Source organism: Bufo bufo, chromosome 5, assembly GCF_905171765.1.
Source record: "Bufo bufo chromosome 5, aBufBuf1.1, whole genome shotgun sequence".
NCBI classification, from domain to species: Eukaryota; Metazoa; Chordata; class Amphibia; order Anura; family Bufonidae; genus Bufo; species Bufo bufo.
In genome coordinates, this window is record NC_053393.1 from 266,965,738 (window position 1) to 266,991,420 (window position 25,683).

Sequence of the window (25,683 nt, forward strand, 5' to 3'; positions counted from 1 at the left end):
GAACGGATTCGTCTGCATTATAACTTAGAAAAATTTCTAAGTGTGAAAGTAGCCTGAGCGGATCCGTCCAGACTTTACATTGAAAGTCAATGGGGGCGGATCCGTTTGAAGATTGAGCCATATAGTGTCATCTTCAAACGGATCCGTCCAGACTTACATTGTAAGTCTGGACGGAACGCTGCAAGCAGCGTTCAGGTGTCCGCTCACTGAGCGGAGCGGAGGCTGAACGCTGGCAGACGGATGCATTCTCAGTGGATCCGCCTCCACTGAGAATGCATTAGGGCCGGACGGCTGCGTTCAGGGCCGCTTGTGAGCCCCTTCAAACGGAGCTCACGAGCGGACACCTGAACGCAGGTGTGAAAGTAGCCTTAGGCTACTTTCACACTAGCGTTCGGAGCGGATCCGTCTGATGTTTCATCAGACGGATCCGCTCCGATAATGCAGACGTTTGCATCCGTTTAGAACGGATCCGTCTGCATTATAACTTAGAAAATTTTCTAAGTCAGAATGTAGCCTGAGCGGATCCGTTCAGACTTTACATTGAAAGTCAATGGGGAACGGATCCGCTTGAAGATTGAGCCATATAGTGTCATCTTCAAGCGGATCCGTCCCCATTGCCTTCCATTATAAGTCTGGACGGATCCGCTCGCCTCCGCACGGCCAGGCGGACACCCGTTCAGGTGTCCGCTCACTGAGCGGAGCGGAGGCTGAGCGCTGGCAGGCGGATGCATTCTCAGTGGATCCGCCTCCACTGAGAATGTATTAGGGCCAGACGGATCGTTCGGGGTCGCTCGTGAGCCCCTTCAAACGGAGCTCACGAGCGGACACCCGAACGCTCGTGTGAAAGTAGCCTTAGATGTAGCAGAGCTGGGTGTGCTGGGGCAGCTATCATATATAGAGATATAGCAGAGCTGAGTGTGCTGGGACAGCTGTCATATAGAGATATAGCTGGGTGTGTTGGGGCAGCTGTCATGTGTATAGATGTACACTTAGCCTGCTATAACAGTAGAAGTCTCATATTTTTTCAGTCAGCAGCAAGGCAGCTCTTATGGCTGTGTGGTTAGGTGCTTTGCCTCTGATACAGAAGGTCGTGGGTTTGAATCCCAGCAGAAACTTTTCTGAAATACAAGCACTGACTCCATATATGGACATACAGGGCGGGACACAGGAAGAGGCTGACATGGAGGTAAGTATAAGTGTTTATTATTATTTTTTAATACCCGACTGTTACTGCCATGGGGGGAGCGGGATGCACTTGATACTGGCACATGGGGGAGGGGGGTTGGCACCTGATACTGGCACATGGGGGGCGGGGGGTTGGCACCTGATACTGGCACATGGGGGGGAGAGAGACACCTGATACTGGCACATGGGGGGGGGGGAGAGGGGTTGGCACCTGATACTGGCAATGGGGGGGGGTGGGGGTAGAGAGAGGCACTTGATACCTGGCACTTTTTTTGGGGGGGGGAGAGATGGCACTATGATACTGGGACATGGGGGGGAGGAGAGAGGCACTTGATACTGCACGTGGGAGTGGGGGGTTTGGCACTTGATATGGCACATGGGTGGGATTGGTACTATGATACTGGCACATGGGGGGGAGAGGCACTTGATACTGGCACTTTTTTGGGGGGGGAGGCACTATGATACTGGGACATGGGGGGGATGAGAGAGGCACTTGATACTGGCACATGGGGGGGTTGGCACTATGATACTGGCACATGGGGGGGGAAGGAGAGGGGCACTTGATACTGGCACATGATGGGGGGGCATCTATGGGGACACTTACTGGCACATTATTGGGGGGCATTATGGGGGACACTGAGGGGCATCTACTGGGGCACTATATATGGGGCATTTTATACTGGTACATTATGGGGGGCACTAGCAGGAAGGGGGGAGACGAGCACTATGGGGGAATTTACTGGGGGCACTATATAGGGGTATTTTATACTGGGACATTATGGGGACATTAGCTCAACTGGGGGCATTACAAGGGGGTATTTTTGCAGTCTCACATTATAAGGAGAATTATTTCTACTGGGGGGCATTATGGTGGTCTTTATTACTCCCCCATGGTATGACCCCATAGTAGCAGCACCATCCTCTCCCTGCTCTGCTATCCCTCTGCCCCTTCTCCAAATCCTTATTATGAAATCTTTCTCATTAGGATAAAACACAACATCAGCTCCGCCGAGCCCCCGGCCCAAAGTGTGGAAGTGGCGTCCGAGATCCCAAGGGCAAGTAATTGTAAGTTTTCATGTGAAATATGTTTATGTTATACACATATAGCATACACTGTGCCACACAATATACAGTATACCGCTACACTGTGCCAAAGGAGTGGGGTTTACACAGGAGGAGGGAGGTGCGAAGCGCGCTGGAAGGGCCCTTACAAATATTTGCTGTGGGGCCCAGTCACTTCTAGTTACGCCCCTGCCTCCATACAATATTACACGCACCCCCGCGCATAAACTCCTACACCTTCCCCCTCCATACATTTCATGCTTCCTCCTCCATACAATATTACACGCACCCCCGCGCATAAACTCCTACACCTCCCCCCTCCATACATTACATGCTCCCCCGTGCATAAATTTCTACACCTTCCCCCCTCCATACAATATCACACGGCACCCCCTCTGCAAGCAATATCACATGGACACCCCCATACAATATTACACCTCCCCCTCTGCATAAACTCCTACACCTTCCCCCTCCATACAAATATTACATGCCCCTCCATAAACTCATACACCTTCGCCCCTCCGCATACAATATTACACGCCTCCTCCCCGCATAAACTACTACACCTTCCCCCCTTGCAATATTACACCCCACCATGGAATATCACATGGACACGCCCCCATACAATATTACACCTCCTCCATCCCTCTGCATATAATATTACACGCCCTCTCCATATAATATTACACGCCCTCTCCATATAATAATTACACGCCCTCTCCATACAATATTACACGCCCCCTCCATACAATATTACACGCCCCCCCCATTCGATATTACACGCCCCCCCCCATTCAATATTACACGGCTCCCCTCTCCTACTCCTAAGCAGCCAACCTGTCTGCGACTCTGCGTTACGTGCCAGCTTCAGACCCACGTGACCTATAAATGTCACGTGATGTTGTGAAGTCAGCAGGGCTGGAGATTAGCCGCTACCATACAGGAAGCGACATTTGCTTCAGAGAAGGTTTAAAGAGGAATAACATGGCGGCCTCCGGAAAGAAGACAATAATACAGCAAGATGAGCTGAGGAGGCTAATGAAGGCAAAGCAAAGAGAGGCTGCAACTAAGAAGAAAATCGAGTCCCCGCTGGCGAAATATCCTTCTGTAGACTGACTTGTGCACGAGGTGACAACGCTAGGCTGCTCTGGTCTTCGTGCTGTAATAATGTATTCAGACCTCGGGGATGGGGGCGTTCATGTAAATAGCCTAGTAAAATGTGCACTGTAATCGACGTCATTACTCGAAAATGCTTTTACCGCTGGAGCAATGATGCGAAATGCCTGTTACTGTAGCCTAGAGTTGTGTATGGATTCTTCATGTGCTGACAGGCACAACATAGAGTCATAGTATGTGCATAGTGCTGGGTGATTTTTGTGGGGGGGAAAAACCCCTTTTTTTTTTTTTTTTTTTTTTTCCACCCTAAAGGGGTTGTCTCTAGTGTTGAGCGAACTAATGTCTGAAGTTCGGCTTCCGGTTAGCGAAGAATCCCGATCTAAATTCCGAATTCCGTTGTGGTCCGTGGTAGCGGAATCAATAATGGCCGATTTTTTGATTCCGCTACCACGGACCACAACGGAATTCGGAATCCATATCGGGATTCTTTGCTAACTGGAAGCCGAACTTTAGACGCCGAACTTAAAACAGAAGTTCGCTCAACACTAGTTGTCTCCCTTTATAAAATGGCTCCCAGAATGTCCAACTTGTCAATAGAAGCCACTTCCTAATATAGGTCCTTTTGCCAAACTTCCTCTTTTTGTCTAATTTCTTCATTATTCAACCCCTTTTTATTCATTGCTCATTGTCAGGGGTTACGGCTGCGCTTGCACACCTCCAGACATGCCTCTGTCCTCTATAGTGGCCAGGATCGCAGACACACCAGCTCACGTGTAGAATTGCTTCAGAGCATGCGCAGTATCCCTGGAGCTTTTCTACATGGCTACTTCCCCAGCAGCTCTTAGCTGCTCGTCACAGACAGAAGGTATTAGAGGTCCATGGCGCTAGTAGTCTGGGATCTGTAATACTCATTACTACAGCACGCTGTCGTCATGTGTCTGAGGACATGTAATAAACTTCCAGGGCTTGTGCTTTAGCCCTGGAAACTTATTACACAGCAAGGCAGAGCGAAGCACCATAATTAGGGATGAGCGAATCGACTTCGGATAAACATTCGAAGTCGATTCGCTCATCCCTAACCATTTTCTCTATGCAAATGTAGAGATAACAGTGTGCACTTGCACACTAATGACTAGCAGCTGTGGGAACATGCAGGCACAAGTTTGCCTGTGCCATCAATCAAACTAGAAGTCTCCGCCCCCCCTCCCCAAGGCAGCAGTTAGTTCACGGCTGGGGAACAGCACCATCCCTGAACTGGTGAGTTGAGACAACCCCTTTAAGGGTTAAATGTGGCCAGCAAGAGGGACTGAACGGAATGCTCTCCATTCAGAATGCATTAGGATAAAACTGATCTTTTTTTTTTTTCCGGTATTGAGCCCCTGTGACGGAACTCAACACCTGAAAAGAATAAGGCTACATGCACACGAAAGTGAAAAATGGCCCTGTGACTGTCGTCTAAGTAACGTCTGTGACTGACAGTCTTCTACCTAGTTTTCTCCCTTTCTCTAGAAGAGAACTGCCAATCATCAGCAGATGGGTGAGAGAGCAGGAGATTATGAATAAGGCCTCATGCACATGGCCGTGCTCCGCTGCTGAGAGCGGTCCGTGGTAATGCGGCCTGGATTCCTGTTGAGAGCAGGAGCGCCACTGCACTACAGTAATATACTCGTATAGTGTATTACTGTAGCGCAGCGGCGAAATGAAGCGCACGGCGTCATAGCAACCAAGGACGCCGTGCTCTCCTGCTCTCAACAGGATTCCAGGCTGTGTTACCACGGACCGCTCTCGGCCGCGGAACACTGCTGTGTGCATGAGGCCTAACTCGGACTTGTCTCAGGTGGCTGTGACTCTTTTTCCAGGCCCGGGCTGCAATGATTGATGCTGGTTCTCAGCAACCACTTACTTTTAGCTGATGTGTGATGTGTGATGTTAGACACACGGCTGAAATCAGCATTTCTGTCACTACATTATACTGCCCTCAGTACGGTCAGCATAAAGTTGATGACTGGTTCCCTTTAATGACTACTTTTTGGGGTATCCAACAAAAACGAACAGGATCCAGCGAATAAAATCCATTTTGCTTTATTTCTTCACATTAAAATATCACAACGATACAGCATACATCTCCATATTCACATCTTCTGACGTGTTTCGACCAATATGACTGAGTTGGTCGAAACACGTCAGAAGATGTGAATATTGAGATGTATGCTGTATCGTTGTGATATTTTAAAGAGGACCTTTCATGTTTTGTTTTTTTATTCTAGGTAAAATACCTTTACCTGCGGGGTACCCACTGCTGATGCTGCCACCTTGCCTGTTTTTTTTTTTCCCCTGTAGTTTTCCCGCTCAGTATGTTAATACTCTGCATCGGTACAGGGAGGAGGAGACGCCAGGGTTTCTCAATGGGCTTCTTCTCCCTGGCTGTTACGCTCTCCGCAGTGATTGCATCGCGGCACAGCCAGGGAGAAGAAGCCCATTGAGGAACCCTGGCGTCTCCTCCTCCCTGTACTGATGCTAAGTATTAACATACTGAGCAAGAAAACTACAGCGGAGGGGGAGAGGGGGGGGGGGGGACAGCGGCGCGTAGGAGTGATATTTAAAAAAAACAACAGGCAGGGTGGCAGCATCAGCGGGGAGTACCCCCCAAGTAAAGGTATTTTACCTAGAATAAAAAAAAACAAAACATGAAAGGTCCTTTTTAAATATCACAACAATACAGCATACATCTCCATATTCACATCTTCTGACGTGTTTCGACCAACTCAGTCATATTGGTCGAAAACACGTCAGAAGATGTGAATATGGAGATGTATGCTGTATCGTTGTGATATTTTAATATTAAGAAATAAAGCAAACTGGATTTTATTTGCTGGATCTCGTTTTTGTTGGATACATGTTACCAGAGTCTGGACTGACTTGGGATCCGTAGCTGAATTAGATTATAACTACCCCACCTGCAAAAGCTGGACTCTTTCACATATATGCAAGCTACCTTTTAGGGTACATTTGCCTTATTTTTTCTTTAACATTTATTGGGGGCCATTTAAAAAGTTGCCTGACAGGCCTTGCAACCCCATTCACTTTTTTTTGATAAGTAGAGGGTAAAAAGAGAAATTACTTTTATTCTGTGGGTTGGTACAATTATGGTGAAACAAATTATATAGTTTTTATTAGTTTTTTTCTAATTTAGCAAACAATAGTATGTCATAAAAAAAAAAAAAAAAAAAAGCGCCAAGCTCTACATAACTTCGGTTTATTCACCGCCTGTCATATCTATGTCATATCTATCTCTTGTAGATTAGGACAATTTTCTATGCCTAAAGTAGGCATAGAAAAAAAATCAGATGGACCTACTGGCCAACCCCTTCCCTGCCCACACCACAACCCCTTTTTAGACCTGGTGTGAGCCGGGAAAAGTTGCAGAGTTCAAGTAACACTTGTGCCGCTACCTGCAACAGAGATCAGCGTGTATCTGTTAGTAAATGACCCCTATAGTTTGTTTCAATGCTAAGAGCTGTAATGGATCCATAGATTCTGACCCTCATTACAATGTTAACTTTGTTTTATGTGTCCCTCGTCCAGATATTGAAAAAACTAAAAAAAAAAGTAAAAAAAACTTTTAAACGTATGCAAATGAGCTTCTGAAGGTGCCCAGGGTGACGTTACTGGGCGATGTGCCCAGAAAAACACACCTCTTTCAGCCCTCTGGCCCGCCCTTCTGTCCTATTATTACCTCCTCCTCTGCCTCCAGCCGGCGGACGTCACGAGCGGCAAGAGAAGTCGTCAGACTGGGAACTGGCCTGCACCTGCGCACTGCTATGCCCATTATGGGCAGAGGAACAGCTTTTCATATTGCGCATGTGCTGGCCAACTAAAGACAGCCGACTGGCGTATGCGCCATATGAAAAGCTGTTCCTCTGCCCATAATGGGCAGAGCAGTGCGCAGGTGTGGGCCAGTTCCCAGCCTGACTTCTTCTCTTGCCGCCCGTGGCGTCCGCTGGCTGGAGGCAGAGGAGGAGGTAATAATAGAACAGATGGGCGGGCCAGAGGGCTGAAAGAGGTGTGTTTTTCTGCGCACCTTCAGAAGCTTATTTGCATACGTTTAAAAAGTTTTTGGTTCCCCCCCCCCCCCCCCCCCCCCCAATATCTGGACGAGGGACGCATAAAACAAAGTTAACATTGTAATGAGGGTCAAAATCTATAACCTGATCTGAGCGGTCTAAAACGCTCAGATTAGGTGAAAGACTCCCTTTAACCCTTGTTGTGATAAATTGCAGGATCAATATTCACAACCATACTAAAATCAGTGTAAAGTGTTCAAAGTTTACATAATTATACGTGAGAACTGTGCATGATGACCAACAATGAACATAAGTATAAACAATTTATATATGCATTAATATATAGTGCATGAAATAACTAATGATACAAAGTGCATGTTTACAGCTAATGGATGTGATAGATGGAAGCACATAGTAGAGGGCCTAGAGACAGACACACTAACCAGCAAAAAAAAACTATCCCCATCTCGTGCTCAATGCCGGACATAGCATACCCTCATCATAACAGCGCATGCGCCTATTACCACACGTAGTATTGCCATAATAGAAAATCGCATCACTGATAAAGAACTTGCACAGCGTCCAGCTCTCCCACGTACTCACAATTTGTAGAAGTGGTAATGCTGACAGCAGTCATAGCGCATGCGCCATGACATAACGTCAGCAACCTCAATGCAGAATACAGCAAACAACATTATCAAGCTTGTCAAAACGTTACTTATTGGATCTATGTGCGGAACAGAGGGCACCATTCAGCACCCACAGCCCAGCCAAACAGAGAGAACCTGAGACTGGGAACCGCGTTAACAGCAACCCCGCGCCAAATTAACCCTACGGATCCAGTAACATTAACGAGGGATCTCCTCATCACATACAAACACACCACATACTCAGGAGACTGGACATAACGTAATTGCACCAGGAAACAATATAAATTATGTGTATATAAAAAAACATAGTGGGGGTAACGTAAATATCTTTAGGCAGAGGGGGTCGAAATGATCCTGGCAGTGTGTCATGTAGATCGTCCTCCAATTGTTTACCCATCAAGACATCCAATGGATCGGTGTATGAGAAAAATAAATATTAGTGATGATAAAATACTTATGTATCATCAATATATTTGTCCTAAGAACAACCTAACTCACAGGAAAAAAAGAAGCGACGGAAACCATGGGGCACAGGGCAAGTCACCAACCCAATATTTGTCCCAAATTGTAATCTGCATTGAGACCATTAGGTCTCAAAGAATTGAGAGCATGAGTCCATTGTAACTCCTTTTTCTTTAGGAGATTGATTCTGTTACCACCCCTTCTGGGCATCGGTACATGATCAATGATCCAACACTTATGATCCCTTTCTCTATGCTTGAAATCTGTGAAATGTTTCAATACTGGCAAATCCAACTTCTTTTGTCGGATAGTGAGACATCGAAACACTTCACAGATTTCAAGCATAGAGAAAGGGATCATAAGTGTTGGATCATTTGGCTTGATAATGGCTCTGAGAGAGCTAAAACGTTGCCTGTATCAACATGTGTTGAATAAATATCACATTTTTTTCACTTTTTTTTTTATCCAAGGAGTGCTGCGTTACATATATTTGGATTGTGTTTGGACCAAAGGCCAAGGGGAAAACGCTGGCACCTGAGCTACTTGAAGCTAGAAGTGCTGCCCTGCTATTTTCTGGATATATATATATATATATATATATAATGAAAAACGGACAGCACTCCAGGTAAAAGTAGATGGTGTTTATTCACCCATGTGGATGGCAACGTTTCAGCTCATGCAAGAGCCTTTGTCAACGTTTCAGCTCTTGTATGAGCTGAAACGTTGCCATCCACATGGGTGAATAAACACCATCTACTTTTACCTGGAGTGCTGTCCGTTTTTCATCTACTATTGACGGGGTAAGCTGCTACATCCCTGGACATAGCACCCTTTCTGTATTGTTCTTCCGGTGCCGCCATTGTTTTTCTTTTTTATATATATATATATATATATATATATATATTTCTCCCTCCCCACCCCTTTTTATGAAAGCCGACTAACCAATCTGAGAGCTTCAGTGACCATGCCGGTTTCAGGCTGTGATCTTCACACTGGAGATCAGAGCCTGAAATAAGGCAAGACCACCCATGTGCCCCTGATAATTTAATGTCCCCGGATTGTGCCACTGCACCCCCCCCCCCCCCCTCCCCGATGGCCTGCGGCATCCATATGGCAGCAGCGGTGACCTGGTGGTTACCATGGCAACTGAATGCCTTACAATGCCTTGCATCTGGGCTGCCATGTCCCTAAGGCTGATCAGACCCTGAGGGTCTGATAAGCCTTTGTGTAAATGTAGCCCTGACAATACAGAAATACAATACAATACAAAAAAAAAAGTCTTCTCATATCCGTTCATTTATGTCATTAAAAAAAACTACACTTAATTGGTATCGCCGCATCTGTAACGACCAGATACTATAATAGTGTGATGTTGCTACTATAAAAATTCATTTAAAAAAACAATGACTGAATTGCTGTTTTTGTCACCTCACCTCCACACAAAAAATTTATTAAAAAGTGATCAAAAAATCATATGTACCGCAAAATTATACCAATAAAAACTACAGCCCGTCCCGCAAAAAACAAGATCCCACACATTGGTGAAAAAATAAAAATGTTATGGACTTTAGTATATGGCGATGCAAAATATAATTTACTTTTAACAGAAAAGAGATTTTATGCTGAAAAAGTAGTAAAACATAAACTATATAAATTTGCTATAGTCATAAACGTATCAACCCACAGAATAAAATAATTCTATATTTACCCCAAGAGGAACCCCATAAAAAAATATAAACTCTAACAGAATTGCCATTCTTGCCCACTTTACCTCCACAAAAAATGGTATAAAAAGTGATAGACATATGTAAACAAAAAGGATACCAATAAAAACTACAGCCCGTCCCACAAAAAACAAACCCTCACACAGCTACATTGGTGAAAAAAAAAAAATGTTATGGGCCCTAAACTAATTTCAGCAAATTACATGTTAGAAAATCCTGATGCCACTCCTTCCCTGAATGCTGCCGTGACCCCAAACAGTAGTTTTTGATCACGTATGAGGTGTTGCCGTATTCAGGAAAAAATGCAAAACAAATTGTGGGGTGCATTTTCTCTTGTTACTCCTTGTGAAAATATAACAATTGCGGATAAAGTAACTTTATATTGGAAATAAGTTAATTTAGCATTTTTACAGCCATCTGTTTCCATATTACCACGACGGCACACAAGGAGATTAACCCTTGACCTCTATAGGGGCAGGAACAGAGAAAGGTTTAAATTCCCCTCTCCCTCCCACCACCAACACCAGTGTTTCCTGTCCCTACAGAGGACAGGGCGGAGAAAGGTCTCCCTGTGTGCAGAGAGATGAAGATGGGAAATCCTACCTTTAACACCATAATGGATCGTGGTGTCCCCCTGCTCTCCAGCGGTCTTGTACTAATGCTGAGCAGGAAAGGGATCGTTTCCATTCTGTTTTTCCGTTCCGTTTTCCCGTATGGCATATACAGTATACAGTAATTACATAGAAAAAATTGGGCTGGGCATAACATTTTCAATGGATGGTTCTGCAAAAACGGAACTGATACGGAGTACATTCCGAGACCAGGGAGGGTAACATTAAGGTCTTCAACCCCCTTCACCGATCAATTTGAGATCTTACTTGCTCTCTGATTGTGATATGAGAGGTCTTTTATTTCCAGAAAAGGAGTGTGAAGATGAGCGCTTGCTCATCTAATCACCCTTTTGCGCCTAATTAGGCCGTTTTATTGAAGCCATGAACCAGACTTTTACTAGCGTCCAGATAATTGAGCCGAATCGCACCAAAGTTTACAGTCCCTATTAGGCCCCTTTCACACGGGCGAGAATTCCGCGCGGGTGCAATGCGTGAGGTGAACGCATTGCACCTGCGCTGAATCCGTCCGCATTCTCTTCAATGGGGCTGTTCAGATGAGCAGTGATTTTCACGCATCACTTGTGCGTTGCGTGAAAATTGCAGCATGTTCTATATTCTGCGTTTATCACGCAACGCAGGCACCATAGAAATGAATAGGTCTGCGTGAAAATCGCAAGCATCCACAAACAAGTGCAAATGCGTTGCGATTTTCTTGCATGGTTGTTAAGAGATGACAGGGATGAGCAACCCCATTAAAGTATAATCACTGTATTATTTTCCCTTCTAACATGGTTATAAGGGAAAATAATAGCATTCTTAATACAGAATGCTTACAAAAATGTGGCTTGAGGGTGTTATGGCCGGCAAGGCTCTGCTGTTTCAAACAGCAGACACCTGCGGCTAATTACCGCAACCGGCATTAATGCCGATCGCGGTAATTAAATGCTTTAGACACCGTGATCAAGTGATAACGCGGCACCTGAATGCACAAAGTAATCGGGACTTCAGTACATGCGCTGAATCCTCCGAATCTCTACGAAGAAATTGACAGCATTAATGATGCAATTCTTATTTTGGCCACCAGATGGCAGGCCAACATAATTGAGCAAAATGCTAAGAAATTGTAATTTTTTTAAATCGCTAAAAGATCAAAATGAAAAATTTTAAAGGCTCATTTATGAGCCTTAAAATGATAACATTTTTTAAAAAGTTCAAAAATATATAAAAAAAAATAAAAGTTTAAATCACCCCTCTTTCCGTACAATAAAAAAAAGTACCTAAATAACAAATGTAAACATCCTGGGTAGCACCGCAACCGAAAACGCTCATAATATGAAAAAATAAAAAAATAAAATCCAATACGGCGAATGGCGTAACGAAAAAAAAAAGGGGTCAAAATGTCAGATTTGCCATTTTTTCATTGCTTCTCTTACCCAAAAAAATTAAATAAAATGTGATTCAAAAGTCATGCACACTCAATAGTAACAATAAAAACTATGAATTGTCCTGCAAAAAATTAGCCCCTAAACAACTCAGTAGGCATGAGGATAAAAATGTTATGAGAGTCAGAATATGGTGATGTAAAAAAATAAATTCTCAATTTTAAATTTATTTTTATGTTTGATCAAATTTTTATTAATGTTTTCATCAAATTAAAATATACAAGACAAATAAGGAGCACCTTTTGATTAGACTCATCGCATTAGATTATGACAATTCTGATCCATAACAGTCTAACATAAAATATACAGATAGTGTATGACAATGCTAATACTATTATATCCTGTCGCAAACTAATAATCAATTTGTCATCAGAACACTGGTATAGATCAAAAATAAAGATCAAAAATACTAATAAATAAATAAAGTAAATAAAATAGAGAGGAAAAGGAAAAACTAAAAACAGAATAGAAAGAAAGACAAGAAAGAGGGAGGGGAGAACAGAAAAAGACAGGTGGAGGGAGGTAAATGGAGGGGGTGAGGGAACAATATACCTCCATCACCAAGGGAGATTCACAGTATGGTGTTTTCGACACAACCTGAAATAAAAGTCTGCCTATCTCATATCGCTAGAAGAGATCGAAAGTCCGGGGATTCTACTGTGTTAACCCAACATGCCCAAATCTTGCTATATTTGGCAGACAAATCAGACGCCTCCGCCGAAATATCCTCCATCCTAGCTATCTGTTGAATTTCTTGGAACCATTCCCTCATAGTGGGAACATGCGTTGATCGCCAGTATCTAGGGATCACTGTTCTAGCGGCTGTAATAAAAAATGTTAGCAGGGACCCTTTTTGGGACGATATAGAGCCCGGGAGGACGGAGAGGAGCGCCACTTGAGAATTGTTTACTTGTTTTGGTGAGATTTTATTAAAGGCTTTAAATTAGGGATCGACCGATTATCGGTTTTACCGATATTATCGTCCGATATTGAGGATTTTGACCTTTATCGGTATCTGCATCTATTTTGCCGATATACCGATAATGTATTGGGAACACAGAACGCGCTGCTGTCAGCGCTCTCTGTGTTCCCTCCGCAGCACAAGGGAGAAGGAAGCAGTGTCTCCCTCCCCCTGTGCTGCCGCTGCCGCCAATGAGAGGAGAGAAGACAAGTGGAGGGGCGGGGCTGTGGCCACCGCTCCACCAATGAAGATAAGTCTTTAATTAATTCATATACAGGAGGCGGGAGCTGGCTGCAGAATCACATAGCCGGCTCCCGACCTCTATGAGCTGTAGCTGCGATCCGCGGCAGTTAACCCCTTAGGTGCCGCGGATCGCAGCTACCGCTCATAGAGGTCGGGAGCCGACTATGTGATTCTGCAGCCAGCTCCCGCCTCCTGTATATGAATGATTGAGAGAGTTATCTTCATTGGTGGCGCAGTGCGCCCCCCCAGTATTAATCATTGGTGGCGCAGTGCGCCCCCCCCACCCCCATCCCAATAGTAAAAACATTGGTGGCGCAGTGCGCTCCCCCACCCAGTATTAATCATTGGTGGCAGTGGCCACAGGATCCCCTCCTCCTCCGATCGGAGCCCCAGCAGTGTAATCCTGGGGCTCCGATCAGTTACCATGGCAGCCAGGACGCTATTGAAGCCCTGGCTGCCATGTTCAGCTCCATGCTGCTGTGTGCACAGAGCAGCAGGGACAGTGTGAGCTCCTATTCACCCTGATAGAGATCTATCAGGGTGAAGGGGACAAGGGTTCTAGTCCCTAAGGGGGCTAAAAGTTAATTAAAAAAAAAAATAATAATAAATGAAAAAGAATTACAAAAAAAAAAAAAATACACGTTAACAATAAACATATTAATTTTCAGCCGATTTCTGTAGGAATTTTTTTTTTCTCTCAAAAATGAAAATTCCCAGAATATCGGTATAAATTATCGGCTATCTGTATCGGCCCTAAAAAATCAATATCGGTCGATCCCTACTTTAAATGCTGAGTCCCAGAAGGGTTTAATTAAGTCACATCCCCACCAAACATGAAGCATCGTGCCTCTTTCCCTGCAATAGCTCCAGCACAGCTCCGACACTGAAGGGAAGATTCTATGAAGTCTAACTGGGTATCTGTACCAACGGGATAATATCTTGTAATTCTTCTCTTGAGCGGCACAAGCCATAGAAAGCTTATGAGAGTATAGGAATGCTTTTTGACGATCAGCCTCTTCTATGGTAATACCTAAATCTGATTCCCAGCCACTTATAAAATTAGGGCTGTCCTTGTGTAAGCCCGTTAGAAGAATCTGATACAGATGGTAGACGAGGTGAGTCAGAGGACAAGATACCGTGAACAGTTTTTCCAACTCTGAGTGTAGCTCCAAAAGAACACTGTGCTCCCCTGGACAAGACAAAGGATTTAATTTGCTCATATTCTAACAAAGAGATCCGTGTATCTGGAAATTTAGTGGAGATGGATGAAAGGGATGGAAATGTACTCCCCAGCATCAAGTGGTGAAAGCGAGGGTCATCTGTAATCTTCAAACCCAAAAATGAATCCCTTCCCATTCCAGCAGGAAATGCTGGATTCCGGAAAATAGGGGTAAGTGGGCTTAGTCTTGTGATACCTATCCCTTTAAGAGTTAATGAATCCCATGTTTTGATTGTATGTTGCAATAAGGGAATGTGGTTGGATGACCGTGGGCGGTCCACAGGTGAAAGCCATGGAATATGTTTAAGAAGGAGGGGGCACAAAGTTTGCTCTAACCCTACCCATTGTTTTGTGCCTATGTTGTGTTGCCAATCTAATACTCGAGTGAGTATTGCCGCCGTATGGTATAACTTTAGATCTGGTAAGCCTACGCCCCCATGAGATTTAGATCTAACCAAGGTGGAATGACCTATCCGTGGACTACTCTGCCCCCAAATAAAACGGGAAAATGCTGTTCTTGCTTTCTGGAAAAAGGAGGATGGTGGTAAAAGGGGAATTGCCTGAAATATATATAAAAATTTGGGTAGAATGTCCATTTTGAAGGCATTAATTCGTCCAAACCACGATAACTCCTTTTTATTAAATGTCTCAAGGTCTTTCAATATCCTATCTAGCAGGGGGAAATAGTTTAGTTTTAATAAGTGTTTACTATCAGCTGGTATGTGGACGCCCAAATATTTAATGGCAGAAGGTTGATGTCTGAATTTGAAAGATGACAGTAGACCCGCAAAATCATCATGAGGGACAGTTATATTGAGGATTTCGGATTTTGTGTAGTTGACCTTTAAGTTAAGTGACCGAACTGCTCGAATTCTTTTAGGATCGAAAGGGATGGAAATAGTAGGCTGAGTGATATAGAGTAGATCATGTGCATATAATGCCGTCTTGTACTGTTTGTTTTCAACCGTAAGACCATGAATGGAAGGGTTCTTACGAAGAGCTGTGGCCAAATGTTCCATCACTAACACATAAGAAAGGGGACACCCCTGTCTAGTGCCGTTCCGAATCGGTATAGGTGGGGATAGAAGTCCATTAATCCTTACCTTTTGCAGTGGGGTCTGAATATAAAGCACGTATACAGTTTAAAAATTTGGGGCCAATCCCAATTTGTTGTAAAGTCAAGGAAAGACCAATGGACCCTATCAAAGGCCTTCTCCGTGTCAATCGAGAGCAAACATAGAGGCGAGGCGCTATTTCTAGCTATATCTGTAAGGAGTAAAGTTTTGTTCGTGTTGTCCCGCGCTTCTCTCCCGCGGACAAACCCAACTTGATCTGAATGAACAATGTTTGGGATTATAGGGGCTAGTCTATCTTCAAGTATATTAGAGGACAATTTGATATCTATATTGATCAATGAGATCGGCCGGAAATTGGACGAAAGGGAGTGATCTTTCCCCGTTTTGGGTAGAACGCTGATATGAGCTTCTAACGATTGTCTAGTAAATAGAGTTTTTGGACCAATGCTGTTAAAACCCTCACAAGTAAAGGGGCCAGAAGGTCAGTAAGTTGTTTATAAAAAGCCGTTGTGAAGCCGTCAGGACCTGGGCATTTCCCGGCAGGAGAATTTTAAAATAACCTTTTTAACATCTTCCTCACTGATGTCTGAGTCCAAACTTTTTTTTATCTGTCACAGATATTGTGGGCAATGCTGTTTCAGTGATGTATTTTTCAATCCGCTTCTCTAATGAGGTTTGTGACATATCAGAGAATTGACCTTTTAAGATTATATAACTTGGAGTAGTAATCCCTAAAGACCTCTAAGATGTCCGTTGGGTTATGTGTGCTAATACAATTTTCATTTTTAATGTGTGGTATGAAGGTTTGCGGGCCTCTGGGATGTAGTAAGTGTGCTAACGGCCTACCACATTTGTTTGAGAACTCATAAAATAATCTTTTCCCACATTCACAATATTTTCTAAATTGCTGATCTATTAGGGTTTTAATGGAGTCCCTAACTTTAAGCAATTCAACATGCGTGATGGTGGAAAGTGTCTGTTTATGCAATATTTCAAGGTCATGAGCTTGGGTTAATAATCTCGTAAGTGTCACTGCTTTTTCTTTCTTTAATCTGGAGCCGTGTTTTATGAATGTGCCTCTAAGAACGCATTTCATTGCCTCCCATTAAATTGGAAGGGGAGTGGGATCGGAAGAGTGAATTTGTAGGAATTCATTGATGACATTTCGTACGTCCGCCATGCAAGCCACATCCTTCAGAAGATTGTTGTTCAATCTCCAATTCCAAGGCTTAGCCAGTGTATCGGGCAACTCAACTGAGAAAAATATGGGAGCATGGTCAGATAATAAAATGTCCCCAATGGAGGCCTTAGGGTTCCAAGCCAATATATGATGACTAACAAGAAAAAGATCAATACGGCTGTATGACTGATGGGAGGGCGAGAAGAAGGTATAGTCCCTACCTTGTGGATGTAATATCCTCCAAACATCAATGAGTTGGAGGGAGTGAAAACGGTCGAGTAGTGAACGTAGTTGTCGACGGGGGGTAGTGTTCTGTCTCGCCGAAGAATCTAGAGCTGGATTCAGCGTAAAATTAAAATCCCCACCGACAATCACCTGACCCTCCATAAAGTCTTCTAGTTTGCTCAGGAAGAATCTGCAAGTAGAAAGCTGTTTTACATTTGGAAGATACCAGTTTACTATCGTGAACAAAGAAGAGTTGATCTTCAATTTGAGAAAAATGTAATGCCCCTCTCCGTCCACACTGACATCAACAACCATTCCCTGAAATGATTTATGTAGAGCCACAGAAACTCCTCTAGATCGTGAATCAGTACTAGGGCTATGATACCATTGAGAAAAATATCTATTCCTAAGCGCCGGCACATGTCCCGCTCCAAAGTGAGTCTCCTGTAGTAGTAAAACATTGACCTTTTGTTTGTGCATTTGGTAGAGAACCTGAGATCTTTTCTGCGCGGTACTGAATCCCCGAACATTCAAGGACGCAACCTTGAAAGTGCTCATTTTTAAAGGGAGTGGATAGGGGCAGGGAAATGGAGTGAGAGAGGAAGAATATAAAGGAAAAAATTAAAATAAAATAGAAGGAAGGAGAGAAGAAGGAAAAAAAGGAAAAGTGAGAAGAATTAGGTGATATTTCTAAGAGGCAATAGATAAAAGGAGCACCAAGACCGGTCTACGGAATGGCGTCCCAACTGGAGAGAGAGGGGAATGTTATTTCACACAATCAATGCTGTGTGATTCCCTGTAGAAGGCGAGTTTTCGACAGAGGAGCCCCTCCCGCCTCCAACTCTACAGGAGACCTTTAGAAACTGATCATGTTTAAAATAATTATACAGAGATCGAGAAAAAAAATAAAAAAATTCAGGAACTAGAAGAACGTACCAAGTCATTATTAAATCCCAATAAACATATGACTCCAACAAACTTTAAAGAGCCACTTTACTTTAACATATCCCACTTGAATATCCTTATGTTGGAAGAGGAGAACCATGCAGAAGCAGCATATAATTTGCTATGAGCAGGCTCATGGCTATGCATGAATCTCCCAATCCCCAACCAGGACACTTCCGCAAAGATACAAATCCCTGAGATTTATCAAAAGTATAAACTATCACCCAAAAAGCAAGAGGGATTTCCCCAAGCGGTATAACCCTATTGGGAATATTGCTGATTCCGCGGTGACCCACCATCTCCAGCATGTGCTTTAATGTTAATCCACAGAAGATGGGCCAGCGCGGGATCTACGAGCATAAAAGCTAAACAATTATCTCCTGTACAAGTAAACGTTATATAGGAAAATACCATATATGGCGCAACGGTCATGAGTTAGAAAGCAGCGCATCTGTTTCCATTTCAAACCTGCAGGACATAACATTACTGATTCCGCGGTGACCCATAATCCCTAAAATGTGCCTGAACATTAATCCACAGAAGATGGGCAAGCACGGGATCTATGGGCATAGAAGCTTAACAATTGTTACTTGAGTGAACAAACCTTATAAAGGCAGATACCATATATGCCGTAACGGCCAGGAGTTAGAAAGCAGTGTGTCCGCCTCCATTTTAAGCCTGCAGGGCATAACATTACTGATTCCGCGGTCACCCACCATCATTAAAGTGTGCCTAGATATTAATCCGCAGAAGGTGGGCAAGCGCGGGATCTATGAACCTAGAAGCTAAATAATTATGTGAGTAAGCAAACCTTATATAGGCAAAAACCATATAAGGCGCAACGGCCATGGGTTAGAGAGCAATACGTCTGCCTCCATTTTAAGCCCGCAGGGCATAACAGTTCTGCTTCCGCGGTGACCCACCATCCTCAGAATGTGCCCAGCGTGAATCTACAGAAGATGGGCCAGCGTGAGATCCATGAACATATGAGCTAAAACAATTGTCACCCATATAGGCAAACAGTATATTGACAACACCTTATATGGCGCAGTGGCTATGAGTTGGAGAGCAATGTAACAACCTCCATTTCAAGCCTGCAGGGCATAACAAAGAGACTACCCTATAGAAACTACAGTGAGTATCAAACTCTGCCCTGTTAAGCGATGTCAGCTCCATCTTGAGAGTCCCTTGGACCTTGGCTTCTAATGTTGCGGTGGGGATTACAACAAGGTGTTTTGGGCTCCCTTTGTGGTCTAGGTGGTAATTCCATCCTGGCGTTGTCCGGTAAGGAAGGCCATTCGGAGATCTTCACAGGTGAAACACCGACTGCAGCAGCAAAAGACTGGGATGTGTGAGAAATATCATACTTCCATTGATTCGAACCTGAAGACAGAAGGGGAATCCCCAAGTGTAAGGAATATTATGCTGTTGTAGTGAAGATAGCAACGGGCGCAAAGCCTTCCTCTTCATCAAGGTGTGGCACGAAAGGTCCGATAGAATCTGTATCGGGGTATTTTTATATAACACTTGGCCTGCCTCATTCTCCTTCTGCATGATGTCTGCCTTTTGTTTATAGTGATGTACTCGGCAGATGACATCTCTGATTCTCTCAGAGTCGGTAGGCATGGGGCCCAGGGCGCGATGAGCTCTATCTTAAGCTCCAGTGGGGTGTCAGGAGGAGACCCCAGAATATCATTAAAGATGCATTGAAGCGTGCTATCCAGATCTTTAGGTGACACCGCCTCAGGAAGGCCCCTTATTCTGATGTTATTTTGCCTACCCCTATTTTCTGCATCATCCACCACATCTGCCAGGTATTGTAGTTGAAAAGAGTGGGATTCTAAGATGGCCTCCTGAGAGTCCTGTTTAGCACTGACGGTAGTCACCGATTGCTCTACCTCTGTGACCCTCTCTCCTATTGAAAGCAATTCACGTTTGATAGTGTTCATCTCTGCTCTATAAACCCTTTCCAGCCTGGCAATATATGACTCCATATCAGACTTAGTGGGCATTGATGAGATTTGATTACTGAGGTCTCTTATATCAGAGGAAGATGATGCCTCAGGTTGGGCAGGAATGTCGCGCGATGCTGCTGCAAAGTCACGGGGCGATACAGAGGGCATTAGTGGTACATCTGGTGGGCCCAGTGGAGGAAACTCCCGCTCCCACCCACCCCATTCTCCGGAGATGGCGTTTTCCCACCTTTCTGTATCGGGACGACATGGAGGTGGTAAGTATGCTTCAGCCTGTAACTCCCTCCCTGGTACCTCATTCACGAGCTCCATCTCAGCTGCTCCTGCCATTTCATCCGGAGTGCCCATTCCGGACTGTTGCAGTGGCTCGTCATCTTCTAACATCTCCGGTGCATGTGAGGAGCGCTGGTCTCCCATGGAGAAGAATTTCTCTATGTTCTGCGAGGAGGGAGTGGAATCCGGCTGGCTAAGGGTAGCCTGAGCTGACTTCTTTTTCTTAATGACCATTTTGTGGGTATTTTGTGATCTCTGGATGCGTGAATACAGTCTCCTAATAGAGCGGAGCGCGGGAGCTGAAGCGAAGTGTGTCTTACTCCTCCATCGCCAAGCCATGCCCCCCCCTAAATTTATTTTTACACTATTTACACATAAAAAAAAAACTATACATATGGAGTATCGTTGTAATCGTATTGACCCAGAGCATGAAGGGCTTGGGTCAATTTTGCCTTAAATAAAACGCAGTGGGAACAAAACCCATAAATCAGTGGTGTGATTGCGTATTTATTTTTTCAATTCTACCCCATTTGGAATTTTGTTCCCACTACATTTTATGCTATAATTAATGGTGGCATTAGAAAGTACAACTTGTCCCGCAAAAAATAAGCCCTCATACAGCTATGTGACTGGAAATATAAAAAAGTTATGGCTCACGGAAAATGGGGAAGAAAAATGAAAATGTAAAAATGAAAAAACCTCCGGTATCCTAAGGGTTAAAATCACTCCCTTTCACAATTTTACATATAAATCATATAAACAATAAAAAATAAACATATTGCCGCGTCCGAAAAAGTCCAAACTATTAAAATATTAAAGACTATCTCCTATGCAGTGAACGCTATAACAGAAAAAAAAAACAATTCGCTATTTTTTTATTTTTTTTGTCACCTTCTCCCCCCTCGAAAATTGGATAGGACTGTTCTATTATGGGCCGCACGTTCCATAAAATGCAGAATGCACACAGCTTTTTTGGCGTTTTTATTTTCTTCGAATGGTATCGACTATCGTAATTTTTTTTTTTTTTTTTTTTTTTTTTTTATGGTATTGAATCAAAATTTTGGTCTCGTGACAACCCTATTCCCTATCCTGTCCATACCTACTTGCCCTGGCCAACTCGTATCTTCGCTTCAGTGCTGGCCATAACCCCTGGAAACCAGCAGTGTATAATATGATGGAAAGGAGACAATATGGATAATCACAATACATTAGTAAGTGCCTTGTATTAACTTTGTCTGCATTGCGCATTTTATGGAACATCCGGCCCATAATCGAACAGTCCTATCCTATTTTTTGGGGGGACAAGGTGACAAAAAAAAACAGCGAATCGTGCAGTTTCTTTTTTTCTTTTATGGTGTTCACCGCATTGGAGATTTTTTAAATATTTCAATAGTTTGGACTTTTCGGATGTGGCGATATGTAATCGGTTTATTTATTGTTTTATATATTTTATATGTAAAATTGCGAAAGGGGGTAGTTTATACTTAATATTTTGGTGTGTTTTTACTTTTTTATTTTTTTTTATTTTACAACTACACTGCTCAAAAAAACAACATCCTAGATCTGAGTTAATTAAATATTCTTCTGAAATACTTTGTTCTTTACATAGTTGAATGTGCTGACAACAAAATCACACAAAAATAAATTATGGAAATCAAATTTTTCAACCCATGGAGGTCTGGATTTGGAGTCGCACTCAAAATTAAAGTGGAAAAACACACTACAGGCTGTGATGTAATGTCCTTTTAAAACAAGTCAAAATGAGGCTCAGTAGTGTGTGTGTTGCCTCCACGTGCCTGTATGACCTCCCTACAACGCCTGTGCATGCTCCTGATGAGGTGGCGGACTGTCTCCTGAGGGATCTCCTCCCAGACCTGGACTAACGCATCTGTCAACTCCTGGACAGTCTGTGGTGCAACGTTGGTGGAAAGAGCGAGACATGATGTCCCAGATGTGCTCAATTGGATTCAGGTCTGGGGAACGGGCAGGCCAATCCATAGCATCAATGCCTTCGTCTTGCAGGAACTGCTGACACACTCCAGCCACATGAGGTCTAGCATTGTCTTGCATTAGGAGGAACCCAGGGCCAACCGCACCAGCATATGGTCTCACAAGATGTCTGAGGATCTCATCTCGGTACCTAATGACAGTCAGGCTACATCTGGCGAGCACATGGAGGGCTGTGCGGCCCTCCAAAGAAATGCCACCCCACACCATTACTGACCCAATGCCAAACCGGTCATGCTTGAGGATGTTGCAGGCAGCAGAACGTTCTCCACGGCGTCTCCAGACTGTCACGTCTGTCACGTGCTCAGTGTGAACCTGCTTTCATCTGTGAAGAGCACAGGGCGCCAGTGGCGAATTTGCCAATCTTGGTGTTCTCTGGCAAATGCCAAACATCCTGCACGGTGTTGGGCTGTAGGCACAACCCCCACCTGTGGACGTCGGGCCCTCATATCACCCTCATGGAGTCTGTTTCTGACCGTTTGAGCAGACACATGCACATTTGTTGCCTGCTGGTGGTCATTTTGCAGGGCTCTGGCAGTGCTTCTCCTGTTCCTCCTTGCACAAAGGCAGAGGTAGCGGTCCTGCTGCTGGGTTGTTGCCCTCCTACGGCCTCCTCCACGTCTCCTGATGTACTGGCCTGTCTCCTTGTAGCGCCTCCATGCTCTGGACACTACGCTGACAGACACAGCAAACCTTCTTGCCACAGCTCGCATTGATGTGCCATCCTGGATAAGCTGCACTACCTGAACCACTTGTGTGGGTTGTAGACTAGAGTGAAAGCACCGCCAGCATTCAAAAGTGACCAAAACATCAGCCAGGAAGCATAGGAACTGAGAAGTGGTCTGTGGGCACCACCTGCAGAACCACTCCTTTATTGGGGGTGTCTTGCTAATTGCCTATAATTTCCACCTGTTGTCTATCCCATTTGCACAACAGCATGTGAAATTGATTGTCACTCAGTGTTGCTTCCTAAGTGGACAGTTTGATTTCACAGAAGTGTGATTGACTTGGAGTTACATTGTGTTGTTTAAGTGTTCCCTTTTATTTTTTTGAGGTGTGTGTGATTTATTTATATATATATATTTATACATATATATATTTAATGAAAAAAGAGGATTCGACGGCACCAGTAAACTGGCTCAGGTGCAACGTCCAAGGGAATGAGCTTCTCACCCTTAATATATGCCAGAAATAGGACAGCACTCCAAGACTTGAAAAAACTGTGTCTTTATTCACCCATGTGAAGCAGTAGCAACGTTTCAGCTCACAACTGGGCCTTTCTCAAGCAAAGAAATACAAGCTTGTGCCTTCCTTAAATAGCACTCAATCAGGTGACCAATGAAAATACAGATCAAAAACATGTGACCAATTAACATGTGAAGACCATTTACCTAATTGAGTCATGTGAGCAATTACATATGCAAAATATCCTAACACTTGATACATAAGATTGCACATATTTGTGTTACATCCAAACACTTTACATTTGATAGTGTATTTACCAAAGTGAGTATGTACACAACCACAGTGGATTTAATCGATGTGAAATTCATAAATAATACATAAATCATTAAAATCATCAACCACGTAGACTGAGAGTAAAGAGCGTTTGACTATGTCCGACAATACCGTGTGTCCATGTGAATACTGGCCGAAATTGGCATTTTTAACTAGTACTGCAGATACCACATAGTGTCAAAGACAAACCTCTCACGCCAAGTTGTGCACGCAGCCCGGCTCCACTACATCGCCAGTAGCCTGGCTCCGCTGTATTTCCTGTGTGGAAGCCAGCGCATGCGCATAATCTGGCATCGAATTAGAGGTGCCATCTTTGTTTCTGGAAGGGTATCGGTATTACCAATCAGAGAAGGATCCAACCTATCGGATGGATCAACCCCACAAGTTGTGGTCAGGTAAGGTGGACACCACACGTAAATGTGGTGTACCCCGAACCATCTCACCATTACGGTCCATAGATAGTCTAATGGGGATCTCCCATATATATTGCTTGCTAGCAGAGATTAATTTGACACAAAGTGGAAACAATAACGCAGGAAAATCCATCCAGTTAATTCTATACGCATGGAACACCGCAAACTGTCACATACAGGGAGTGCAGAATTATTAGGCAAATGAGTATTTTGACCACATCATCCTCTTTATGCATGTTGTCTTACTCCAAGCTGTATAGGCTCGAAAGCCTACTACCAATTAAGCATATTAGGTGATGTGCATCTCTGTTATGAGAAGGGGTGTGGTCTAATGACATCAACACCCTATATTAGGTGTGCATAATTATTAGGCAACTTCCTTTCCTTTGGCAAAATGGGTCAAAAGAAGGACTTGACAGGCTCAGAAAAGTCAAAAATAGTGAGATATCTTGCAGAGGGATGCAGCACTCTTAAAATTGCAAAGCTTCTGAAGCGTGATCATCGAACAATCAAGCGTTTCATTCAAAATTAGTCAACAGGGTCGCAAGAAGCGTGTGGAAAAACCAAGGCGCAAAATAACTGCCCATGAACTGAGAAAAGTCAAGCGTGCAGCTGCCAAGATGCCACTTGCCACCAGTTTGGCCATATTTCAGAGCTGCAACATCACTGGAGTGCCCAAAAGCACAAGGTGTGCAATACTCAGAGACATGGCCAAGGTAAGAAAGGCTGAAAGACGACCACCACTGAACAAGACACACAAGCTGAAACGTCAAGACTGGGCCAAGAAATATCTCAAGACTGATTTTTCTAAGGTTTTATGGACTGATGAAATGAGAGTGAGTCTTGATGGGCCAGATGGATGGGCCCGTGGCTGGATTGGTAAAGGGCAGAGAGCTCCAGTCCGACTCAGACGCCAGCAAGGTGGAGGTGGAGTACTGGTTTGGGCTGGTATCATCAAAGATGAGCTTGTGGGGCCTTTTCGGGTTGAGGATGGAGTCAAGCTCAACTCCCAGTCCTACTGCCAGTTTCTGGAAGACACCTTCTTCAAGCAGTGGTACAGGAAGAAGTCTGCATCCTTCAAGAAAAACATGATTTTCATGCAGGACAATGCTCCATCACACGCGTCCAAGTACTCCACAGCGTGGCTGGCAAGAAAGGGTATAAAAGAAGAAAATCTAATGACATGGCCTCCTTGTTCACCTGATCTGAACCCCATTGAGAACCTGTGGTCCATCATCAAATGTGAGATTTACAAGGAGGGAAAACAGTACACCTCTCTGAACAGTGTCTGGGAGGCTGTGGTTGCTGCTGCACGCAATGTTGATGGTGAACAG

At 44.0% G+C, this 25,683-nt stretch overlaps 1 protein-coding gene across 1 annotated transcript in view; it reads left to right on the top strand.

Moving 5' to 3' along the window:
* The first annotated feature begins 3,123 nt into the window (after nucleotides 1-3,123).
* Nucleotides 3,124-25,683, top strand: part of ZNF830 (zinc finger protein 830) — a 335,378-nt gene continuing 312,818 nt past the window's right edge. The window contains exon 1 of the mRNA XM_040433002.1: nucleotides 3,124-3,344. Coding sequence (XP_040288936.1) covers nucleotides 3,136-3,344 — 209 coding nt within the window. The 5' untranslated portion in view covers nucleotides 3,124-3,135. The remainder of the gene's footprint in view (nucleotides 3,345-25,683) is intronic.